The sequence below is a fragment of the Vulpes lagopus genome, chromosome 15, assembly GCF_018345385.1.
Source record: "Vulpes lagopus strain Blue_001 chromosome 15, ASM1834538v1, whole genome shotgun sequence".
Lineage (NCBI taxonomy): Eukaryota > Metazoa > Chordata > Mammalia > Carnivora > Canidae > Vulpes > Vulpes lagopus.
The window spans coordinates 43608672-43635170 of record NC_054838.1 but is presented as its reverse complement, the minus strand read 5'-3'; the positions used below and the strand labels follow the sequence as shown (position 1 = coordinate 43635170).

General features: G+C 45.6%; 1 protein-coding gene across 3 annotated transcripts in view; it reads right to left on the bottom strand.

Annotated features, from left to right (window-relative positions):
- AMOTL1 (angiomotin like 1) overlaps positions 1–26499 on the bottom strand; it is a 156814-nt gene that overhangs the window by 59328 nt on the left and 70987 nt on the right. For 2 of the 3 annotated variants that reach the window (XM_041729970.1, XM_041729971.1), the window contains 2 exons: positions 9658–9810; positions 3932–4862 (listed from right to left, as the gene is read on the bottom strand). In XM_041729970.1, coding sequence (XP_041585904.1) covers positions 3932–4862; positions 9658–9810 — 1084 coding nt within the window. Of the gene's footprint in view, positions 1–3931; positions 4863–9657; positions 9811–10274; positions 10280–12227; positions 12232–26499 lie in introns of those variants that run through there. The other variant, XM_041729972.1, reaches the window with a different exon arrangement.

The following is a 26499-nucleotide window of genomic DNA, read 5'->3' as shown; positions in this document are numbered from 1 at the left end:
AAAAAAGAAAAGAAAAGAAAAGATGGGTGATTTAGGACATTAGTTACTCCACACATTTCCCCCTGCCCTGCTGGGAAGGAGGGTGGTGGAGATGCATGGCCCAAGGGGAGAAATGAACAAGTTTCTCCATGCAAGGCAGTCCACATCACCTCCTGCTTGACGTCACCTTGTAAGATGTTTTTACCAGTCCCATATAGAGGGCTGGGTCAAACACCATCCTTCCATGCCTTTATAAAGTATCTGTTTACACATTAAAAATCAAATTAATACATTCATAGAGGAATAAAATATTAATAAACAGTTACCCCTCTTGTCTCTGCTCCTGGAAAATTCATAAATCTAACTCCTTATGCTTACGTCTAAAGCCTGAGAGCTTACCACAAACATCATGGATCCCCATATCATATAGGAAGGACAGTGACAGTACAACAGCCACAATTCTCACCTTGCCCTCCTTTCTATCCATTACCACTTTCGGGTTGAGGATAAAAGAAGCTGGAGCAGGAACAAAACCAGAGCCTTCATCCAGGGGTGGCTCATGTTCCCTGGAGGTTCCCACTGGCCACATTGGCAGGGCCTTGGTCTCCCCATCTCCACCAGCCTCCCCATCTCCCCCATGAAAAGGGCCAAGGTGGTGCAAGTCAACAAGGCTTTGTCTGATAGCCTCTCCGTGGGGTTTCTCACCTAAGGAGACTAAAGTGCTTTGCAATAAACTACCACACATCTCCATCCTTAGCAGGTCAGGGCGGGTGAATTAATAAGCTATAGTGAGTCAGTAAGGAAGGCAAGAACTCCAAGTTCTTCCCCTTTATACCATAAGCTCTATGCTCTGTCTTATCTTTTGGACCTTCCCATCTCATCTGTGTGCAAAAAGCAGCGAAATCTGAACAATGTTAAGGGTGGAGAAACCACTGAATATTCACCACATACTGAGCCCACTTTTGCATCACAAGGCCAGGAGATGACTCCGTGATGATCTCACTCAGGTGAGATCTCACTCAGCAGCCATTCCTTGGAGGCCAAGAGTCTATGATGTATTGATCCAACAGTCTGCAGCTTCCAACACCATCGCCATGAATGACAAACAGATAACACTTTAGGCAGAGGGAAATGTATCCATGAAATTAAAAGGAGCCCTGCTCATCTCCTGGGTCAAAGAAAACTTGACCATGACACATTGCTGAGTTCCAGATCCAACCCTTGGAATCCAGACCACACTGGACATGTCTGAAGCAGGACTGGTGTGGATACAACTTTGTTGACTCTGTCAGCCCGAGCTGTGCTGTTGGAGCCACGCTGGCTAGCCACGGCCAGGCTCACAAAGGGCCCTTGTAGCTCTGGGCCCAAGCCTCAAAGGCCCGTCTGTTACGTCTTCCGGACCATTTTGATGTGCCATGTCAATCCAGCTGCCAAGCCTGGCAATTGGCTCCAATCCCTCATACATTTCTTCTTCTTTTTGACATCATAACTGAGACAAAGGACACTTTCCACAGGTAACTGGGTGGGTCTCCTCCTGATGCTTCCCTCCCCGCCCTACCCTGTCTCCCACCTCGTATCACACCTATAGCCAGATGATAAAAAGCAAAAGGATCCACTTAATGCATCACTATAAAGCCAAAGAGAAAAAGTAGACTTCCTTTGGGGATGTCCCCCCCTTCTCTCAAGCTCTAGAGGCTGAGTCAAATGTTCAGGAAAAGATGTGAAATACCACAAACCCTACTCTGATAAGATTCTGCGATAAACATCATAGGTGACTGTAAACAAGTGTCTTAAGTCAATGTGGCACCAATACCAGAGATGGAAAGACATTCTTGTCCTCTTCAAACCTGATCATTTTGAAGTTTAAATGTCTCTTGTGACTTAATGAACTAGAAAAGGTAAGAAGCAAGAGCCCCGTGGGCCCCATATAGTGGGTTAGACTATGCCACCTTTAGGAAGAATGAGTTCTGCAGCCTGTCAGAGGTCTAAAAGGTGCTCTACTGCTTCCAAGCTGGCATTCCCTGCCTCATATGCAGGGAAATGTGTCAGCAGCTGGGAAGTAAAGGGCAGGTCAGCCAACACACACACACACACTCTCTCTCTCTCTCTCTCTCTCTCTCTCTCTCTCTGCCAAGGCCCAATCACTCCCTTTTCAAAAGATGTACAGCCAAGGTATGCCCTGCGCACAGTGGCTGGGGTCACACAGGGAAAACTCATCTCATCTGATTTAGAAACAGACAAATAAGGTCCTTTGTGAGAATGAAGACATAGCCAATAATAGGCCATAGTCACCTGCCTTCTCATGCTCCACACTCTCACCAAGAAGCTCGGCAACATCTCAATGCTGATAGCTCCCAAAATGTACCTTCAGACCCAGTTTCTCTCTTGAGAGAGCCTGATTTCCAACTGCCGTATTATTCTTCAACTTCTGTGTCTAATCAGTCACTAAATCCCGTCAATTCTCCTTCTCTGCCTTTCACAGCATATGATGACACTCCCCTAGACCTCCAGCCTCCAGCATAGGGCATCATCACCAATTCTTAGCTGGACTACTGAAACTGTCCCTGAAGGTCTTCATGGCGTCCAGTCCTGTTTCTTCCGATTCATCCTTCACTGCCACCAAAGTCAGCCTAATAAACATCAACAGAGACTCTCCTTGAAAACACTGGCTTTCACAATTGCCTATGGCTAAGTTCCAAACTCCACAGTAGGACTCTCAAAGACCCTCACCGGCTGGTCTCAGCTCCCTGTTCTAGCCCATCTCTGCCACTGCTGGCTGCACCCTAACCTGCCAGTGGTCCCATGGCACATCCCAGACCAAACCAGCAGCACCCCCTCTGCACAGCACATCCTGCTACCCCATCTCTTCGCACACCTTCCCCACTGCTCTTCCTGGTCCTTTGAGACCCAACTTGGATGTCACTTCCTCTGTGGGGCAGTCCCCAGTGCCTCCAGTTGTGAGTCATACTATCTCTCGGGTTCTGAGGACTCTGAGTCATGTCTTCAAAAGAGCCCACTACATAGCAGTGATGGGCTTGGGTGCTGGTTCTCCCAGGACAGTGCTGTGCCATAAGGTCCTTGAGGGCAGAAGCCTTTTTTTTTTTTCCCCTAAGATTTTATTTATTTATTCATGAGAGACACAGAGAGAGGCAGAGACACAGGCAGAGGGAGAAGCAAGCTCCCTCTGGGGAGCCCAGTGTGGGACTTGATCCCAGGATCCCAGGATCACAACCTGAGCCGAAGGCAGATGCTAAACTTGCTGAGCCACCCAGGTGCCCTTATTTATCTCTGAACCTGGTACAAGACTGCACAGAGTGGACACGCAGTAAGTGTTGCTAAACCCACCCATCGTCGGAAGAGGGATTAGGATTAGGGCAACAGAGGGGAGAGATTTTGAGGGTCAGGACACTTGAGCCTTAGCTCCAGCAGCCTCCGAGTTATGGGCTGTGGAAATGTAGAGTCTCTCCGTGCTTTAGTGTCTCAACTGTTCAGTACAGAGGTGAGACTATACGATTTCTATGGCCCCTTTAACCTCTCTCTTCTAGCATGCAGACTACACTTTCCTTTCAAATCTACAATGAAGAAAGGCTCCATAAAACCCCACGGTAATAATATGCTCCAGGAGTTTGGACGCTCTCCACAGAGCCAGCCAGGAAAATTGCTGCTTTGCCTGGCCACTAGGCAGGGCTCCCAAGGACTGCCAACATCCCTCAACTCAGAAACTCTTACATCCCTCAACTCTTACATTTGGAGAAAATCCTCAATTGATCTCTGTTCTCTTTTACTCTATGTATCTGGGCCACGAAGTAGCTTATTAAATATCACATGTAAAAAAAAAAAAAAAAAACCACCCTATGGCAAAAACCTTACGTGCCTTGAAAACAAGTGCTAAGAACATGACCACTGAATTTCGCAAAGCCAGGTTAAACCCATGGGCTTGACAGATAATCACCTGGTTACTCCATACTCGGGGGGTGGTTGGTACCGCAGGACGGCCACTTCGGTCCTCGCGGGCTGAGGAGCAGGGTAAGGCTTGACCATCTCGTGGAGCATCCCAGGGTGCTGGTCACTGTAGAAGAGTCCGTGCTCCTGGGTCTTGCTGACGGGGGACATGATCTGCTTGGTCTTGTAGGGGTACTCAGGCGGAGGACCCCGGGGGTCCAGCACTTTGCCTGCAGGCTGGGCTGGGGAGGGGCCCCCGCCTGCCTTGAACCCCTTCCCATTCCCTGAGCCAGGGAGGTGTTGCTTGGCACCATTCCTCTCCAGGGACAGCTGCATGATCCTCTCACTGAGGGAGCGAACATGGCCCTGCTTGAGTTCTTTCAGCGCCTCGTCCTTGTGTGCCTGACCACTGTTGGCACGGTTCACCGTGGGCCTCCCCTCGGTCCGGGCCTTTTGACTGCTGCCCCCGGCCATGTAGTAACCATGGCCAACGGCCCCAGGCTGTTGCTGTTGCTGCTGCTGCTGCTGCTGTCCCCGGAAGAACTGGGACTGTGCCTTGGCCTCCTCATAAGTGGGCAGCTCCTCACTGTTCTGCTGAGGCTGCGCAGACCGCCCCTGCTTCTCCATCACCGTATTGTCCACCTGGTGCTCCTGACCCTGAGGCTCCTGGCGTGCCGACTGGTAGACCATTGGTGGGTCTTCTTGAGCGAGGTTCTCCGTGGAAGAAAAGCTGTTTGTGGGGTGGGCAGGTCCGGCGCTCCCTGTGGCCTGGTGCTGAATGGCCAGCAGGTTCATGTTCTCGGTTGGGGTGCCATACCGCAGTTGTTCCTGGATCAGCCGCTGTAACACTGTCCCAGCTGCTGCATCCTCGGAACCTCTCATTTCCACCTCTGAGGTCCTCAGGAGGCTTGGGGGCTGGAAGTGACACACGGGGTCCTCGACTAGGAGGCAAACAGAGGGAAGAGGTTATCAGGTTGCGCCACAGGGGTGCAGGTCTGGACCTACACCGACAGTAATTAGCAGGGTAGCTACAGGGTAGCTGTAATAAGCAGGGTAGCTTATTCTTTTTATATTTTTTAAAGATTATTTATTTAGCAAAAGAGAGAAAGAGAGCACAAGCGAGGGGAGGAGCTGAGGGAGATGGAGAAGCAGTCTCCAAACTGAGCAGGGAGCTCGATATGGGGCTCTATCCCAGAACCCTGGTATCATGACCTGAGCCAAAAGCAGACACTTAGCCAGCAGAGCCACCGGGGCGGCCACTACGGGAGCCTTTAAAGACAACATCTTAAATACACCACAGCACCTCCGTTTACTCTGTAGGTTCTCAGGGAAGTGTTTCTCCCATTCACAGCATCTCTACTGCTCTCCATTCCCTCACCGCCTGCTTCCTCCTGGACCTTGCTGTGTCTTTGACTCCCTTCCCTTCTTTAAACTCCCCACCAGCTCCTTCCCTTCTTCATATAAACATGCCAAGTCTTCATCTTTAAAAAAAAAAAAAAAAAAAAGGAAGCAAAAAAACAAGATCAAACAAAAAGGAATCCCCTTTCCGTGAACCTACCCATGTACCTCTAACTGCCCCTGTGTGTCTGTCCTCCCCCTCTCTTCTGACTGTCCTCAGCAAGCAGTCTATACTCCCTGTCTCCACTTTCCAAATGCCCCATTCACCACCCTCCCTACAGCTCTGATTAGCAACCAAGCCCAATAAGAAGTTTCCATCTCCCGTATGACGCACATCACCTCTCTGAAGCATCTGGCATGTTGATCACCTACTTCCTGAAATGCTCTCCTGATTTAGTATCCAAGTCTCCCACCCCCACACTCCACCCTGTTTGGGCTCCTACCTCCCTCTGCACTTCTTTTCTTTCTCTCTTTTCTCCATCTGCCCCTTAAGTTCTGGTGTTTCCCCTAGCTCTGCCCTGAAAGCTCTCCCACCCTCAATTAATGGAACCTCCTGGGGCATCACACCAGCCACCAGTCTTCAATCACGGACTTGTGACCCACATCTACAACCACCAGCAGATGGCCTGCTGGTTCGCCACACTCACGATGTCTTCCTCACCCCCAACACTTATCCACCCACCAAACCCCATATCCCTTCCTCATCTACTCCCCGCCAAGCCAGAAACCTGGCAGTTTTCCAAAGTTCCTTCCGTTCCCTTACTCCCAACATCCGGTTTCAGCCTGCCAACGCTACTCCTAAATGCCTCTCCCAACCCTCTTCATTCCCATCCCAATCTCCAAGTTTACTATTGATAACCACAACAGAACCACAAGCACCATTTTAAAAATGCACATGACATATCAGGTATTGTGTTAATTCTCTCCTTACGTGATTTCATTTATTCCATGTATAATCGTATGAGGCACAATCATATGAGACAAATGTCAATGTCCCCTATCTCACAGAAGAGGAAAAAGGTTCAGAGAAGGCAAATGACAGGGGTTGCAGAGGTAGGAAGAGCAGAAAAGCCAGTGCCAGGGTCTGACTCATTTTACAACACAATCTATGTTCATTCCACAACACTGCAAAGCTCTTGGTGTCTCATACCCAGACAATTCCAGCAGCCTCCTTATCTATTTTCTATTTTGCTAGTCTCGTTCCCACCTCCAAACCCACCCCTTAGACCTCAATCTATCTTCCACAAAGATTATTCAAATAGGAAAACCTAATTGCATCGCTCCTCTGCACAAAATTCCTCCATATTAATTACAAGATGAAATGGGCATTCTACCCTAAGATGTAGCAGGTACTACGTCGCCTGGTCCAGCAACATTTCGGGCCATCACCACCACCTCCTTTCCCTGGCAACCCCTCAGCGCTTAAATCCAGCAATACCTAAGACCATAGAGCTCCCAGACATGCCAGTTCTCTCACCTCTAGGCCTTTGCTCACATTCCTCCCTTTGCTGAGAAAGATGCCTCTCAGCTCATCTTTCTGGGAAATTCCTAGACTGCTTTCAGTGAAAGCTCCACAGCTACCTCTGAGTATAGCCTGTCCCGCTGCAGCCCAGCAGGCCGGAGCCCTCCTTCTCCTAAGTCTCCACTCCATTTGTACATATCCTATTAGAGCAATTATGGCAGCAGATGGCAACAATTTATTTACACAAGACTCTTTATTTCTAAAAGGCAAGGATCACTTCAATTCATCTGGGCCTTCCTAGCACACAAGCCAGTGTCTGTATGTAATAGGGGATCCAACAGTTAACCAGTCAAAGAATTCCTACAAGAGTGCCATGAAACAAAAGACTTATTCATCTCAAAACAATGCTGGAAGTAGTGTATTGAGGAAATTAGCATGAGGACAGTAGAAATTCCAGCACTTACTACTGGCATGACCTCGAGCAAATCACCTATCTTTCTGAGCTCGATCTCTTCATGGATAAATTGAGGAAACTGAACTGGGTCATAGCCAAGCAGCCCAGTTCTACAATTCCAAGCAACAATGGCTCTGTGTTTCTATACATACCTAGAACACATCATCTCCCCACTCAAACCACCTTTCTATCCCAAGGCTGCCTTTTTGTTTGTTTGTTTTGTATTTTCTGTACGTGGCATCCTTATCATATGAGCCATCCAGAGAGAAATTTCAGACAGACTTTTGATCCTTTGTCTCCTTTTCTCCCCACATTTGATCAACTGCCAAGCTAGTTTTTCTCAGTCCACAGTGAAATGAGAAAAAAAACAAAGTAATAGATATGCCTATAAGATATATACATATATGTATATTGTACATACACACAGACACTTGTCATTAGGTTTATGCCTATCTTTTTTTGGCAAAGGCTATGAAGGGTTACATCCCTCTTACTCTTTTTGGTATTAAAATATGAGAAGGGGCACCTGGGTGGCTCAGTGGTTGGGCATGTGTCTTTGACTCAGGGCATGATCCTGGGGTCCTGGGATCAAGTCCCACATCTGGCTCCTGCAGGGAGCCTATTTCTCCCTCTGTCTGTGTTTCTGCCTCTCCTTCTGTGTCTCTCATGATTAAATAAATAATCTTTTATTTTTTAAATCTTTTAAAAAATAAAAATAAATAAAATAAAATATGAGTAGAAGTGACACTAAATGATATTTTTAGTGTCTTGGCAATAGCACTGCAACCCTAACTTCCATGCCCTCAGCCACTTCCCAGGTCCCAGCTCTCCCTCCCACTTGCCTAGAGGACCTGAATAGCCTCATAACACCTCCTGCCTCTGGTCTCCAGTCCACATGGCATTTATGATCTGTCCTCTTCTTCTAGAATTCAAGAACTGGATGGCAGAGTTGTATCTGCTATATTCACTTGCTGTATCACCAGTGTCTAGAACACTACCCTGATACACAGAAGGCATTCAGAAAATAATTGTCCAGCCAAGTCAAGAACTTTTTAGACTGGCTCCCCAAAGCTCAACTCTAATCATACCACTGCCTCTTTCCCCTGCACCCCAAATCATACCTCTGACACCTCGGACAAGTTGTCTGGTTTCTCTGAACATCTCTCTCTTAAAATGGGCAGATGTCATATCTATAACATGAGACTACATGTGCAGTAAATTGGAACTTATTCCCTACCTTCAAGAATGTATACTGTAATGAAGATATAAACCCAAAGCTCAACAATAAAAAATTTCAAACCCTAAAAACAGGTTATTGGAAGTCCATGTAAGATGAACTGCCAAAAAGCTGTAATGAGCAAAGAGGAACCCAAGGAAAGAGAGATAGATGTGGGCTGAAGTGGGCCACCCTCTTACTGTGCAAATCCTTCCTGCCACCCCATTACATCCAGGCATTCTGACAGGTGCTGGGGGTAGAAGGTAAAAAGAACAAAGTCCCTACCCTCAGGATAATTGCTCTGCAAGGCTTGGGACACAAGCACATTCAAAAAATAAAGATAGGGATCCCTGGGTGGCGCAGCGGTTTGGCGCCTGCCTTTGGCCCAGGGCGCGATCCTGGAGACCCGGGATCGAATCCCACATCGGGCTCCCGGTGCATGGAGCCTGCTTCTCCTTCCGCCTGTGTCTCTGCCTCTCTCTCTCTCTGTGACTATCATAAATAAATAAATAAATAAATAAAAGATTTAAAAAAATAAAAAATAAAAAAAATAAAGATAAAAACATTGTGAAAAACCTGAATAAAAATTCAAATAAAAATATATTTCCAAAAGAGAATGATGGAGGGGGGGGGCAAAAAAATAAGCAATAAGAGTCTCATCAAGCATGAAAACTACTGATTTCTCTTTTCATCAGCACATTTGCCAAGAACCAGGAGATCCTTCCCTACAGGGGTTTTAAAGATTCCCTCCCAGTTTTTACCAATTTCAAAAGCCCTCAAAAATAGGCAGGAAGTTTTCACAAAGGAAGCAGCTCCCTCCCTACTATAGTTTTGAATTTCTTCTGAACTTCTCAATTATTTGCAAAAGGAGATAAAAGTGAAAGCGGAGAAGGAAAAAGAGATTCTGGAAAAGAATACAAAAAAGTATTGAGGAATTAGAGAAAAATTAGGGAATAAGTGGCATAACTCTCAAGTTCCTACATAAGAACTCTGTCTATTGAGAGAGTCACGTATCATTGTAAAATAGTCTATTGACACCATAGCACAAACATTAAAAATAAGGCACCTACCAATAAAGAGACAATTGATAATACAACTGGCTGATTTTTAAAACAAGGATAGAGAAAAAACTATGCAAAAAGGCTAAAAATCAGAAACATATGATCATCTTGTTTTTCCAACCCAAATGCCAGTAAAAGTACTTACCAACTTTTTCCCTGATGCTACTACCAGTTGCCTCCACCGTCAAAGCAGATGCTTCACGTCTCCCAGAATAGAGCTGAAAGTCTGGGAAAAAGTAGTTGGGATCTTCTAGAATTGGGGTGGGACTACCAGGGCTGTAACACACAGGAGAAGGACCTGGGGAAGAAGCAAAGTGCATGTCAGTGCCAATAAAGTCCTCCTTTTCCTCCTTCCTGTGTGACTCATAAAAGCCCATGAGGCATTCTCCCACATTCAACTCAGAGCTGTCTTTTTGATTCATAAAATTCCAAAGTTACCATTCAGAATTATCACAAGTTCAGCCACCCCCCAAAATGACCCGAGAGGTCACAATAACAACCTTTAAGACACACTGAGTGAAGTCATGATGCTTTCACACAACCCAGTACCAAGGGTGCCAGCAGCAACACCAACAAAAATCAAGCCCTTGACTGAACACGATGCATCCTCAAAATTCGGGATGGTCAAGGGGCAGAACAGAAAGGACAGGGGTGGGGAGGCCAGAGAAGGAAGGTAAAATGGGAAGAGCAGTTGTGTCACCACATACATAAAAGACACAGAGAGGGGCTGGCCCTATTGCCAGACCATGTGTGAGCAAGAGCCTTTCCTAGCCCAGGACAGAGCACTAAGCCCCACTCAAGGATTCTCGAGTCCCATGTGGCCGCGTGAGCAAGGGTCATGGATTCTGGCTCTCTGCCGAGCACTGGCCTCTCAGCTCCAGTTTATCTGCTTCACACACAAACTGGAGTGTGCTTCCTGTTCTAATTAAACGTGACAAAGTATTCAACCCTGCAGGCACCGAACACGAGTTACCACTACCATAACACTGATATGGACATACAACATCGTGGGAACGCTCTGCTGCACCCACCCAGGCTCTCTGGCCTCTGTGCACAGACTGCTCTGCTTAGGCACCACATGTAAGGGTTTTGTTTGTTTGTTTGTTCGTTTGTTTTTGTTTGTTTGTTTTTGCAAAAGGAGCTTAGTTTACTCTAGAGGAAGAATCATGCTTTTTTTTGTATTAAAATCCTTGACCAAATGATAATTCCATTAGAATAAAAAATGTTTCTCAGCTATAACTTCAAACTAATTTGAAAGTAACTTGAAATCTCCTCCTAGGTTTTATACACACACACACACACACACACACACACACACACAATTTCTCACAAGGCCAAAGCTAGCAGTGAGTAGTTATTCTTAGGCCATAGATGGGGTTTACTCATCATCCTCCTCAGTTTCTTTACTTCAAAACACGAAGTAGTATTTGCATGTGTGCTCACATCTATCACAGACTAAAATTAGGAATCGTGGATGGCCTGGATCCTAAGGCAAATCCTGATGTGGCTTCTACTTCAGCCAGTGGAAATGTTGGTGGGAAATCAGAGAAGGGGGAGGTGCAATGCTGGCCGCACCTTACAGTGATCAGGTTTCCTCCAGACTTCCACAATTGGGATCTCCAGGGACAGGGCCCAGGCACTCCCCACAAAGCTGGAGGGAGAACAATGCACTGCAACAGGCAAAACTGCAAACATAAAGACCTTTCTGCACCCTTAGCCCCACCCCCACCAAATCAGCGTGAGGGAGGAGCTGAGGGCCCACACACTTCAGTTGAAGAAAGAGAGTGTGGTGTTTTCTCATAGTGGATCTGGCCGAGCAACGACATGTCCAAGCATACGACACCTTTGGGCAACACCACCTGTCACGCGACTCAGAAATGTGAGAGCGGAGAGCAATCTGCTAATGAAACTGAGGCCTAATTAAGGGTACATATGTACATGTGCACATGCATTTAAGGAGTGTGCAGGGTCTATGTGTGTAGATATATGCATTCAATATAGACCCTAGTTCAGAACTTCTGCACGAAGCCATTCTCATCCTCACGGTGAGACAGGGACCATGGGAACAGGCCCCAAGCGAAAACATCCTGTGCCCCGGCGCTTTCTGTCCGGAGTTCCTGTTAAACCGCTGGTCTCAGCACAACCAAGACGCCCCACCCAACACACAGGACCGGCTCCAGAAAGCACCAATGGGCGAATCGAAGCCCGAATCGCCTGCCTCAACCAATCAGGGTGAGGCCCTTCCAACCAATCACGATGGAACCCTTTGCCCGCCCCGCCCCTAATTAGCATACTAACCGGGCGTGGGAACCTGAGCGGGAACCTCGCAGCAGCAGGGCCTCCCTGCGGTTCCCCTTCCCGTCCTGGTCCCGTCCAGTCCGGCTGCTCTCCCGGCCGCTCTCCGGGGCGGAGTCTCCCTGCAGCCAGAGCGGCGGCCCCTCGCCTGTGCCCTTCACCTCGGGGTCCAGCCTCCTGTCTATCCCTGCGCAGCCCAAGAACCAGGAGCAACGACGCTGGCACAAACGGACTTTCCACACCTTATCCCAGGGCCTGCCATAGGCGAGCAGGGGCCAGGGGTCCAGGGCGCCAGGCCACCGAGCAGTGCCCGGAATCGCCGCCGGCCCCGTCAGCACAGAGGGCACCAGGGATGCGCCGCCTCCCACCATTTTGTCCAAAGGCCTCAATATTATGAAAGAGCGAAAGCACTTCTCACACACCGCAGACTGCGGGACGGGATGTCCAACTGCCTATCAACAATCACTTAAGATTTCTTTTTTTGTACACCCGGGTGTCTCACGCATTCCCACTGCTGCCCCCGCTCCTTGGAGTGGCAGAAAGAAGAGCCCAGCAGACGACCAAATGGACCTGGCAGATGGGCAGGCCTGGGATCATGGTTCCGCTAGGCCCAGAGAACCACGTGAACTCTCCCAACCCTGACACACCCTGCAGGAATCACTGTCTGTAGTTTTCTCACCTGAAAGGCAGGTAAAATGACAAGAATGTTGTGCCACTCGGTCTGCTGCGTGAGATTCCTGGGCTACATGGCAAAAATATAAGAGGCCTCACCCTTAATCCCACAGGTACATAATCCTCCCCTTCCTACTCACCTTCAGAATCTTCTCTAGTAACTCCTATAGCACAAATTGAGTCTCTTTTCTTGTGCAATCGCAGATTTCGCGATCTACCCCACAGGGTCAAGGCTATCTAACAGGAGAAACTGGAAGTAAACATGTGGCATACAATAACAGATGAGGGGAATGCTGTGGGCTTTGTTAGCATTCTCCATATCCATACCCAAGAGCAAAACTGGAGAGAGAAGCAGCCACCTTTCTGGACACTCCTAGATAACACTCCCACCAAGCCAGCCCCAGCCCCTTCACCCAGGGGCTCAGGAACTGCACCAGTTTTAGGCAGTACACAGCCAATCAAGGATTCTGTGGACTCATAGTTGTCTCAGGGGTGTAAAGACTATTTCCACATAAGGTCCTCCTGACTTACTTACAATCACCTGCTTCTTTCAAACCAGTCCTTGTCCCAGAATTACCACTGACACAGCTTTCCTCTACATGGGGAAAGTGGAAAAGCAATGGAGAACAAGCTAAGGCCAGTGTAAAGGAGTCAGTTCTGTGTAGGGTCTTTCTTTGGGGAGGGGCACACATGTGCCATCCCTATGGATCAACATTTTTGCCCAATACTAACGATGATCCATCTCACCAAGAATGGTCCCTTCTTCTTTACCAAATCTGCATGGCATGTGTCAACAAGAAGAATCCTTTGCTGCTCTCTATGAGCATGACTGCTTTTGGCTTATTTCTAAAGCACTGAAAGCTTCCCTCCCACTATGGTTTTATGCTGTGACTTTCTTTGTAACTGTCCAGAGGCCTTTAAGTAACGTGACTCTGAACAAGACTTTTTTTTTTCTTACTCAATATGGCCATAACAAAGGACCTCAGTGTGAAAGAAAAAATGAATTAAGGTAAAATGAAGTGAGTTTTCTGGGGTAGCCGAGAAGGACAAGAGCCTAGTGACCTCATCTGCTTCACTTCCACCATAACTAGTTACTTCCCTAAGATCAGATCTTGAGTCTGTAAAGAGGTGAAGAGAACAGGCTCAGAAGTGTCCTTAACGTTTAGACACTGGAGGACCTTCAATCTATCACCCCACTATCACCCAACACTCACAGAGTTGGGGAATCTCCTATCCTTAAATCTCATGACTAACAATACCACTTGCTTACACAAAACCGTTTTAGCTAAAGCTTCATGTCCAAATTTTGTTTGGTTTTCAAGGCTGCCTGCTACCAGGCCCCTGACTCTGCTGTCAACAGCCTTGGCGGTCCACTTGGCATCCCAGAGTCCTGTGAACATGTCACTTCATTTTCCAAGTTCCAGCTGGGAATGCCATCCCCCAGCTTCACACTCCTCTCCCCAAGTCCTTTATAGTTCACCCCAACAAAACTCACTCTACCTCCCGTCAAACACCACACACACACACACACACACACACACACACACACACATACGTACACACACACACAATGGCCTTCCTTACCTCAACTATGGCAGCAATTATAATGAGAAGCACACAACTTAGCATGTAAACCTCAAACCACCTGGTATTTTACAGCAGTCATTTAATATAGACTGGTGCTGCTCTCCTTGGGAAGCTGGAAGGCAGGTGCCAGACCCATACCTGCTACTTTCTGCAGGGAGGATGTAAAAGATATGCTCTCCTATTACTTGCTGACTGATGCAGAACATGGCATCGTCCTCTAGGATGGTCTCACTACCAGGTAAGAGTTTAAAGAAAAGGTCAAAGATCAGGGCACCTGAGTGACTCAGTGGTTGAGCATCTACCTTTGGCTCAGGGCATGATCCCAGGATCCTGGCATCAAGTCCCACAGGGGGCTCCCTACAGGGAGCCTGCTTCTCTCTCTGCCTATGTCTCTGCCTCTCTGTGTGTCTCTCATGAATGAAGAAATAAAATCTTTAAAAGGAAAGAAAAGGTCAAAGATTCCTCCAAAGCCAGTCTCTAGAGTTCCCAATGATTCCTTGTACTTTTCTGTTCCCTGAGAGAGCAGCACCCCCCCGCCCCCATCCCCTCTCCCGGCCTGCCAGTGGTGCTTTTTGAGAGGCAGGCCAGAGGCCCATTCCTCAAACCCTCCACTGACTGCAAGACAATTCCCAGGCGTTACTCCGCCAAAGCCCAAAACTCTCTGCCAGCCCCAAGTACCCCAAAACCTCTTAGTGCATTTAAAAACAACTTCACCATCTAGATTAGAATAAACTCCTATAACTTTGTAACAGATTTTAAACACAGCAACAAACAATTCTGTGGCTTCTACCATCCCTTTCAAAGAGCTAAGGAATTTGCTGAGTGTGCCAATGGTCTCAAAGTTAAATGTAAGCAACCAAGCCTGACTCTGGCAGAACTGGAGATTTTTCCGGGGGGACTGGACTACTCCACACAGGGAGACAGATGCCCTAGGAACAATGTCTAGAAGTGGCCTCAAGAATCCATGACTGGTGCCTGAAAAATAAAGGCAAGTCTGTTCACAAGTCCTCACCTGGGTTGGCCATCCATGCTATAGGAGCCTGAGGCCTGAGCGAAACACAGGTCATGGCACCCTGCTCTAGAACACCTGCATGCAGCACACAGGTTTTTAAACAGGAATCTCCGAGCACTGGACTAGCTCTTTCTCCAAGGAACCATTATTTGCAACCTAAGATGATGATGAAGAAGGGTGGGAGGGAGGAAGTTTTCTAAGATTCCCAACTTCTGTACGATATAGTCTTTCCCGGCACCAAATGTGAATTCTAATCCCTGGACCAATCTATCTGTTGTAGAAAACAGGTAGAATAATGAATGTGCTAATAGCTATTTAATTTAGACTTTCTCAAAATGGAATTTGTGATTTAAAGTGATGCAACGTTTAACTTTATAATTAGCTTATTTAGAAATATCTGAGATATTATCAATGTGAACCAAAATGCAAAATGTATGGTTAACCTTTAAAGTAACAATTGAGTTCAACAGGCCACTGTGCCAGGAGCTGTAAACACCAAGAAATGAGTAAGAACACCCTTGGTCTCAGGATATTATGATCTAGCTCTGGAGACAAATGTGCACACAACTACCTGAATTTCACTTCAGGGTAAGTGCTCTATTAAAGGGACACAAGACTTCGGAGGCCCAGAAGTAATTCATCATACCTGTTGATTAGGGAGGTGATACTGAGCTGAAATGACAAGGAGAGCCAGGTGAGCAGAATGGGGAAAAATGAGGAGGATATTAATCCGCAGTGGAGTGAGGAGAGGGTGCTAAGGAGAGAGATCGACACGCTGTTAAAGGGCAAGCACAGGGACTGAGTCATGAAACCTTTCATCTTTTTTAAGGAATGGAGAGTTCAGTGTCACTCAGGTAGAGGTAGGGAGGACGACTCAGAATCCATGATTTAAGAGACCTTTTGAAAAGCTTCCTAAATTTTAGCATATTATTTTCATAACACTACAGAAATGCAAAATAATTTTGAAATTAGGTGACTCAACTGCCAACTGCTTCCTACCATATTCCTGAGAGTCAGTCGCCTCTAATTAAATACTTCCAGTGTTAGGCAACCCTGAATTCACTGTGTACACCTTGGAGGTAGGTTTTCTCTCCCATTATAGAAGCTGGAAGGCTCTCTCTCTGTGTTCTAGGAACTAGGACAGCCTCCTAGGCTCACTCAACGGGATATTCCATCCAAAGACTTTGAATCTTGAGGAAATGACACAAAGACAAAGCATGTTGATAAATTACCTGTGGTAACATTATCACCAGGATTCCAGGGGCAGCAGTAGAGTGGTGGCTATGTTGGCTCACCCTCACAAGACAAACACCATATCCCTGGCTGGGCTCCTGGTGAATTATCACCAAGGTTCCTGCCCATTTTCTGGGCCTTCCTGTCCATTTGTGAGCTACCTAGTATACTTCCAATAAACTCCTCTTTTGCTTCAGTTAGCCAAAGTCACTTTGTGCTCACAATCAAGAACTTCTGAGAGAGACTCACATTTAAAAAAAGTAGTTGTTTTGGGATGCCTGGGTGGCTCAGTGTTTGAGCGTCTGCCTTCAGTTCTGCAATCCAGGGGTCCTGGGATCAAGTCCCGCATGGGGCTCTCTGTGGAGAACCTGCTTCTCCCTCTGCCTGAGTTTCTGCCTCTCTTCTCTCTCTGTGACTCTCATGAATAAACAAATAAAATCTTTTAGAAAAAAAAATTGTTCTGACCCCACTCATAAAAGCTGAGCATTGTCTGTATCCTATGTACTATATGACTTAGCACAATCTGCCTTGAATTACAGTAACTCACCTCTATTGCCCCGAGTACCCTTTGTACAAACCCTAAAGAAAAACTTGAGTTCCCCCAAAGGTTCCTTCATCTGGAGGGCCTTTCTCTCTGAGTCAGAAAACACCTGGACACATAATTAGAGGCCCAGATGTATATGCTGACTATCCAGTAGTCATCTGAAGCTCTACTCAGGTGCCACTTCCTCTGGGAGGTCATCTGCCCCACCCCACAAATGTTTGTAGGCTCCCATCATGGTCCATACATATTTTTTTTTATTTTTGTCTTTATAAAGATTTTATTTATTTATTCATGAGAGACACAGAAAGAGAGAGAGAGAGAAAGAGAGAGAGAGAGGGAGGCAGAGACAGCAGGCTCCAGGCAGGGAGCCTGACATGGGACTTGATCCCAGGTCTCCAGGATCATGCCCTGGGCTAAAGGCAGCACTAAACCGCTGAGCCACCTGGGCTGCCCCACAGTCCATACATATTTATGCCACTACTAAACTACCTACATATTTAGTTTATATTTTTTCTCCCCCTGTTAACTCATAAGTTGACTAACAGGGACTGTGTCTTATATCTCCTTTGTATCTCCAGTTTCTAACAAATAAAATCATAGTAAACGCTCAACACACATTTATTGCATCAATGAATCATCTGCATATGTTCATGGTACTTGGTTGTTTCTAGCACGTAATGGGAACTCAATAAATATATATTAACAGAATTAGGGTACATTTTTAAATAACCAGTTATAAACATATTCTTTATTCTATGGAGCTTAGCTCAAAGTGATTTTCTCTCTTTCAAACTAATCGGTAGACCTAAGCTTGGTAAAAGTTCCTGGGGAACAAAAACAAGAGAAAGCCATCTAGTGCTAAAGAGGGTTAATTACAAGTATACGATGATCCAGTTTGCGTAGGGGCTCTGTACAGGATTTTGGAAGGAAATCACATCATGGGATTCTGCAGCTCAAACACAAGCTGGCACTTAGAGGAAGGTGTTCTTTCATCCCGCCCAAGCCCTGCCAGTGAGCCCTGTGTCCCGGGTCTGTGCCCCAAATGCAGCCCTTGGCTCATGCTTCTTCAGATCTGGGGGCTGGAACAGAGTCAGGAGACCTCTGAGGGTGCCCAGTCCCTCACACCGATAAGAAAAAGGAATCAGCCCAGTCCTACCGACCACACAGAGTCACCACAAGTATACAAGAGTATCCCATAATAAAAAGATCTTAAAGGGATCCCTGGGTGGCGCAGCGATTTGGTGCCTGCCTTTGGCCCAGGGCGCGATCCTGGAGACCCGGGATCGAATCCCACATCAGGCTCCCGGTGCATGGAGCCTGCTTCTCCCTCTGCCTATGTCTCTGCCTCTCTCTCTCTCTCTCTGTGTGTGACCATCATAAATAATAAATAAAAAAATAAAAAAAAAAAAAATAAATAAAAAGATCTTAAATACAAAGAGAAAATCCTATTTTAATGTTGGATTTTAAAAGACAATCCAAAGACTACTTAAGTATCTTGACTCAAATTGTACATAATATCAGAATTTATATTTCATGTTGATATATTTGGCATTTAACCTATCTAAAACTACAAGTACCTGGACTCGGGACACCTGAGTGGCTCAGCAGTTAAGCAACTGCCTTTGGCCCAGGGGGTGATCCTGGAGTCCTAGGATCGAGTCCCACATTGGGCTCCCTACATGGAGCCTGGTTCTCTCTCTACCTATGTCTCTCTCTGTGTGTCTCTCATGAATAAATAAATAAAATATTTTAAAAAAAAGAACTGTACTTCAAAAAAAAATGTTTCTAAAAAAAAAGTACCTGGACTCCAGAAATTCCTTTCTTCAGATAAGTTTTAAAAAAAAATACCATTTTATTAAGGTATCACTGACATTTAAGAAGATGTACATATATAATGTATACAAAATAGGGATACAAGTTTGGGGACAAGTATACATCATCATCAAGGCCACAGACATATCCATCACCTAAGTCTTCTCCCAGCTCCTTTTTTAATTTTTGTTTGTCTGGTAAGAACATTTCACATATGAATTACCTCTTAGCAAGCATTAAATATAAAATATAGTATTTAGCTATAAATATAAACTACAGTATTGTTAGCTATAGGCATCGTGCTCTAGAGTAGATCTCTAGAGTTACGTACTATGATAGGTTTTAATAAATAGGCCCTATATTTACTTAAATAACTGAAATTTAAATAATCTTTAATCAGTCTCAGGACCATAATAAAGGTCTTCTTTTGGGTGGAACACATTATGTTCCCACTGAGAAAAAAAACACAATCACTAGCATGTGAGCTCCATTGCCTAAATGTATTTCTACCACTGCAGGTAGACAGTAAGTACTTAAGATTTTCTGAACAAAACAGGATGTAAAGCCTTAAAATAAACCCCAAGACACAAGATGGCAACATGAATGTATAATTGTGCTTCTCAATGGAGCGAGGAGAGAAGAGGCTCAGACACCTGTGGCTGGCCACCAGGTCCCTCCAGCTCTTGGGGTCCTGTTAGCAAGGCCACTGCAGCTGGCAGGCACAGCATGTCTGTTGGGGGGGCATCTCTCCTGGGGACTGGGACTTCTACTCTAGGTCAACGCTGGCTCACAAATGGACTTCATAGTTTAAAGCAACCAATGTTCCACAAGAAACAAAACATCCCTTCAGCATTAAGAGTATAATCAATAGTAGCAGGAGCTACCACTTAAGGAGGGCCTATTAAGTATAGAGATGGTACAAAAATCATCATGTTTAATTATCATCATGCTATTCCCATTTTGTAGGTAGGAATACTAGGCTCCCAGTGGTTAAGTAATGCCGAGAGGCACAGAACAGGCCAAACAGCACAGACAAAATCGAAGCTCTTTTTTGCAACACCATTCTGCCTTCCAAAAATCCCTCAACAAAGCACACTTAATCCTGAGTCCTTTATTTCTGCCTAATTTCTTACATTAAAATTAGGGTTGTTTTTTTTTTTAAGATTTTACTTATTTATTCATGAGAAACACACAGAGAGAGGCAGAGACATGGGCAGAGGGAGAAGCAGGCTTCCTGTGGGGAGCCTGATGTGGGACTTGATCCTAAGACCCTGGGATCATGACCTGAGCCAAAGGCAGACAGACACTTAACCACCAGACACTGAGCCACCCAGGTGCCCCAAATTAACCAGACACTGAGCCACCCAGGTGCCCCAAATTAACCAGACACTGAGCCACCCAGGTGCCCCAAAATTAGGGGTTTTAATGATATGCTCTTGCTTGTGGATAATGGGGAAAGGTACTAGGAAAGTTTCTCTCCCTGAATATATGAGGCAGAAAGGGAACCAGAATTATCTTATTTGTGCTATTTTTCTTAAAAGCTTATTGTAATAATGGCACACTCCTTGCCAATTACCAGAACACCAAGGCAATTGATGAAGGCACCGCTCCTCATCCCTTTCATTTAGCCACATACTGTTTTCACAATGGTGTCTCCACCATCATGCCACATGCCAAACCTGTGCTGTGTCTGCATCACCCATGGTACATGTTAAAAATGTCACTTCCAAGCCCCCATGTCAGACCTGTAAATCAGGATCTCCACAAGTGCAGACCAGAAATGAATTCTTCACAGTCAATTTGAATGCAGAGTCAGGTTTGGGAAGCTTATACTTCTCTGCCATACAAGTGCTGATATAACATACGCACTCTGGAAAAGTTGTGATAAACTGAAATTTTGTAAATTGACCCCATTTGAATAGCCAAAACATGATGGATCTGATGAACCCAAATGAGTAAGATGACTCTTTCTAAAACCAACCAACCAAACTGCACTGACTCTTTTGGTAAAGAATTCTTTGTGTAATTTTGTTACTTTTCAATAAATTCAGATTCAAAGTCAATAATTTTAGTGTCCCTGTATTTCATTACTGTTAACCTGAGTGACGAGGTCAAAGGATAGCACTATTTCAGTTACATCTAAAATATTGTTATAAAGATACAATAAAGTGTAACAAAAAATACATCCAATGCAACCATGAGGTCATGAAGCCTGTGAAAATGCCTACCATATTTTATGACAAATGCTTGCTAAATATGAAACTCAAAAATCACACAGCCAACTATGCCACAGAGTCATGCGAGATAGGCAGCTGCCTAATTTTATACAGAAGGAAGGCACAGAAGGTAACATTATGGAGCAGAACATGATACACACATTATCTCAGGTAATTCTCACATCTTTGAGAATTAGGTCTCATTATTTCCTCTTTACCTAAACAAAAACATAAATGACATGCTCTGGGTCACACAGCTCACAGCCCTAGGGCTGAGATGCAAATTCACCTGTGACTATTCAAAGCATTCCACAGAACTTAAGTGGTATTTTAAAGCACCTTAGATATCTGTGATAGTATTTGGTTTCCTTATAATTCATATACATTACAAAAGATCATCGGTCTGTGAACTTTATGAGCAGCAAAATGCAGAATTACTCACTCATTCATTCATTCATTCATTCATTCCACAAAGGTCCATGACATTTAGCATCTGCCAGGGGTGAGACAGTGCCTGATATGAGGATCCGAACGTGGGGATCCCTGGGTGGCTCAGCAGTTTGGCACCTGCCTTTGGCCCAGGGCACGACCCTGGAGTCCTGGGATCCAGTCCCGTGTCGGGCTCCGGGCATGGAGCCTGCTTCTCCCTCTGCCTGTGTCTTTGCCTCTTTCTCTGTGTCTATCATGAATAAATAAATCTTTAAAAAAAAAAAAAAAAAAGATCCAAACGTGACAGGCTAGTGAGAGAGGCAGACATAGAAGACAGACAACTGCCCAACAGTGCACAAATGCAAAGACACAGGCTCAAGGTGGCATGGAGTGGTGAGAAGGCATGGCAGTCCATCTCAGGGCAAAGATTCCGGAAACTGCTTAGGAGCTACACTTACCTCTTTATTCTCATTGGCCTAGTGATTCGAGATCAGGGATACCCCTCTAAATCTGTCAAGAGTTACAGTTTCTCCCTAGGTCTACACAAAAGCATACACACTAATTTCACACAGTTCACAACTCTATGAAGCCTAAATGAGGATTATCCTCATTTCTCAGATGTGGAGACTATAGCAGTGAGAATAACTTGCCTTAAGTCACACAATTAGCAAACGGCAAAACCAGGATTCAAGCCCGGCTGGTCTAGCTCCAGAGCATACACAGTGTTTATCCCTATACCAACAGTGCTCAAACTTTTTGGTTTTAGGATCTCTTTTACACTCTTAAAAATTACTGAGGACTCAATAAACTTTTTTATGTGGACCATATCTATCCATATTTGCCATGTTAGAAAATGAAACTAAGAAATATTTAAACATATGTTAATTCATTTAAAAATAATAAAAACCCCATTCTAAGTTACAGGAAATATTTTTTATGAAAACTCATTTAAAAAAAAACCCGGGGGGGGAGGGGCAAGATGGCGGCAGAGCAGGGTCTCCAAGTCACTTGTCCTCAACAAATTACCTAGAAAACATTCAAATCATCCTGAAAATCTACGAATTCGGCCTGAGATTTAAAGAGAGACCAGCTGGAACGCTACAGTGAGAAGAGTTCGTGCTTCTACCAGGTAGGAAGACGGGGAAAAAGAAATAAAGACACAAAAGGCCTCCAAGGGGGAGGGGCCCGCGAGGAGCCGGGCTGAGGCCGGGGCGAGTGTCCCCAGGACAGGAGAGCCCCGGCCCGGAGGAGCAGGAGCTGCACCGACCTTCCCCGCGGAAAGGGGCTCCCCGGGAATTGGAGCAGGATCCCCAGAAAGGCGGGGATGCCCTCGGGCTCCCTGGGACAGTAACAGAGGAACTGCGCCCCGGGGAGATGCGCCGAGCTCCCTAAGGGCTGCAGCGCTCGGCGGGACCCGGAGCAGCTCGGAGGGGCTCGGGCGGCGGCTCCGCGGAGGGGGCTGCGCGGCTCCGGGAACAGCTCAGCGGCGGCGGCTCGGGCGGAGGAAGAAGCTCCGCGGAGGGGGCGGCGCGGCTCCGGGAACAGCTCGGAGGGGCTCGGGCGGCGGCTCCGCGGAGGGGGCTGCGGGGCGGGAGCGAATCCAACAGCGCAGGCCCCGGAGCACAGGGCGCCGGGACACAGCCCAGGATCCGGCCTCCCCCGGGACAGGCAGAGGCCGGGAGGGCCCAGGACAGCGAGGACGCTCCTGCCTGGAACTGAGCAGATCAGCGGCCCCGCCCGGGAGCCCCCAGGCCCTGCAGACGGAGAGCCCCGGAGCTACTGCGGGAGCTGACTCCAGGGTCCCAGAGCTGCCCCCGCCACTGTGGCTTCCTCCCGGGGCCTCACGGGGTCAACAACCCCCACCGAGCCCTGCACCAGGCAGGGGCAGAGCAGCTCCCCCAAGTGCTAACACATGAGAATCAGCACAGCAGGCCCCTCCCCCAGAAGACCAGCGAGACGGACCAGTTCCAAGGGAAGTCAAGGGACTTAAAGTATACAGAACCGAAGATACTCCTCCGTGTTTTTTTTGTTTTTTTTTTTTGTTTTTTTGTTTTTGTTTTTGTTTTGTTTTGTGTTTTTTTCTTTCGTTCTTCTTGATTTCTGATTGCTTCCCCCACCCCCCCCCTTTTTTTCTTTTTTCTCCTTTCTTTTTCTTTCTTTTTCTTCTCTTTCCCTTTTTTTTCTTCTTTCTCTTTTTTCTTTTTCTCTTTTCTTTCCTTCTCTCTCTTTTTCTCCTTTTCCCAATACAACTTGTTTTTGGCCACTCTGCACTGAGCAAAATGACTAGAAGGAAAACCTCACCTCAAAAAAAAGAAACAGAAACAGCCCTCTCTCCCACAGAGTTACAAAATCTGGATTACAATTCAATGTCAGAAAGCCAATTCAGAAGCACTATTTTACAGCTACTGGTGGCTTTAGAAAAAACCATAAAGGACTCAAGAGACTTCATCACTGCAGAATTTAGATCCAATCAGGCAGAAATTAAAAATCAATTAAATGAGATGCAATCCAAGCTAGAAGGCCTAACGACGAGGGTTAACGAGGTGGAAGAACGAGTGACATAGAAGACAAGTTGATGGCAAAGAGGGAAACTGAGGAAAAAAGAGACAAGCAATTAAAAGACCATGAGGATAGATTAAGGGAAATAAATGACAGCCTGAGGAAGAAAAACCTACGTTTAATTGGGGTTCCTGAGGGCGCGGAAAGGGCCAGAGGGCCAGAATATGTATTTGAACAAATCCTAGCTGAAAACTTTCCGAATCTGGGAAGGGAAACAGGCATTCAGATCCAGGAAATAGAGAGATCCCCCCCTAAAATCAACAAAAACCGTTCAACACCTCGACATTTAATAGTGAAGCTTGCAAATTCCAATGATAAGGAGAAGATCCTTAAAGCAGCAAGAGAAAAAAAGTCCCTGACTTTTATGGGGAGGAATATTAGGGTAACAGCAGACCTCTCCACAGAGACCTGGCAGGCCAGAAAGGGCTGGCAGGATATATTCAGGGTCCTAAATGAAAAGAACATGCAACCAAGAATACTTTATCCAGCAAGGCTTTCATTCAAAATGGAAGGAGAGATAAAGAACTTCCAAGACAGGCAGGAACTGAAAGAATATGTAACCTCCAAACCAGCTCTGCAAGAAATTTTAAGGGGGACTCTTAAAATTCCCCTTTAAGAAGAAGTTCAGTGGAACAATCCACAAAAACAAGGACTGAATAGATATGATGACACTAAACTCATATCTGTCAATAGTAACTCTGAATGTGAATGGGCTTAATGACCCCATCAAAAGGCGCAGGGTTTCAGACTGGATAAAAAAGCAGGACCCATCTATTTGCTGTCTACAAGAGACTCATTTTAGACAGAAGGACACCTACAACCTGAAAATAAAAGGTTGGAGAACCATTTACCATTCAAATGGTCCTCAAAAGAAAGCAGGGGTTGCCATCCTTATATCAGATAAATTAAAATTTACCCCGAAGACTATAGTGAGAGATGAAGAGGAACACTATCTCATACTCAAAGGATCTATCCAACAAGAGGACTTAACAATCCTCAATATATATGCCCCGAATGTGGGAGCTGCCAAATATTTAAACCAATTAATAACCAAACTGAAGAAATACTTTGATAATAATACACTTATACTTGGTGACTTCAATCTAGCTCTCTCTATACTAGATAGGTCTTCTAAGCACAACATCTCCAAAGAAACGAGAGCTTTAAATGATACGCTGGACCAGATGGATTTCACAGATATCTACAGAACTTTACATCCAAACTCAACTGAATACACATTCTTCTCAAGTGCACATGGAACTTTCTCCAGAATAGACCACATACTGGGTCACAAATCGGGTCTGAACCGATACCAAAAGATCGGGATAGTCCCCTGTATATTCTCAGACCATAATGCCTTGAAATTAGAACTTAATCACAACAAGAAGTTTGGAAGGACCACAAACACGTGGAGGTTAAGGACCATCCTGCTAAAAGATGAAAAGGTCAACCAGGAAATTAAGGAAGAATTAAAAAGATTCATGGAAACTAATGAGAATGAAGATACAACCGTTCAAAATCTTTGGGATGCAGCAAAAGCAGTCCTGAGGGGGAAATACATCGCAATACAAGCATCCATTCAAAAACTGGAAAGATCTCAAATTCAAAAGCTCACCTTACACATAAAGGAACTAGAGAAAAAGCAACAAATAGACCCCACCCCCAGCAGAAGAAGACAGTTAATTAAAATTCGAGCAGAACTCAATGATATCGAGACCAAAAGAACTGTGGAACAGATCAACAGAACCAGGAGTTGGTTCTTTAAAAGAATTAATAAGATAGATAAACCATTAGCCAACCTTATTAAAAAGAAGAGAGAGAAGACTCAAATTAATAAAATCATGAATGAGAAAGGAGAGATCACTACCAACACCAAGGAAATACAAACGATTTTAAAAACATATTATGAACAGCTGTACGCCAATAAATTAGGAAATCTAGAAGAAATGGACGCATTCCTGGAAAGCCACAAACTACCAAAACTGGAGCAGGAAGAAATAGAAAACCTGAACAGGCCAATAACCAGGGAGGAAATTGAAGCAGTCATCAAAAACCTCCCAAGACACAAGAGTCCAGGGCCAGATGGCTTCCCAGGGGAATTCTATCAAACATTTAAGGAAGAAATCATACCTATTCTACTAAAGCTGTTTGGAAAGATAGAAAGAGATGGAGTACTTCCAAATTCGTTCTATGAGGCCAGCATCACCTTAATTCTGAAACCAAAGACCCCACCAAAAAGGAGAATTACAGACCAATATCCCTGATGAACATGGATGCAAAAATTCTCAACAAGATACTAGCCAATAGGATCCAACAACACATTAAGAAAAATATTCACCATGACCAAGTAGGATTTATCCCTGGGACACAAGGCTGGTTCAACACTCGTAAAACCATCAATGTGATTCATCATATCAGCAAGAGAAAAACCAAGAACCATATGATACTCTCATTAGATGCAGAGAAAGCATTTGACAAAATACAGCATCCATTCCTGATCAAAACCCTTCAGAGTGTTGGGATAGAGGGAACTTTCCTCGACATCTTAAAAGCCATTTACGAAAAGCCCACAACAAATATCATTCTCAATGGGGAAGCACTGGGAGCCTTTCCCCTAAGATCAGGAAC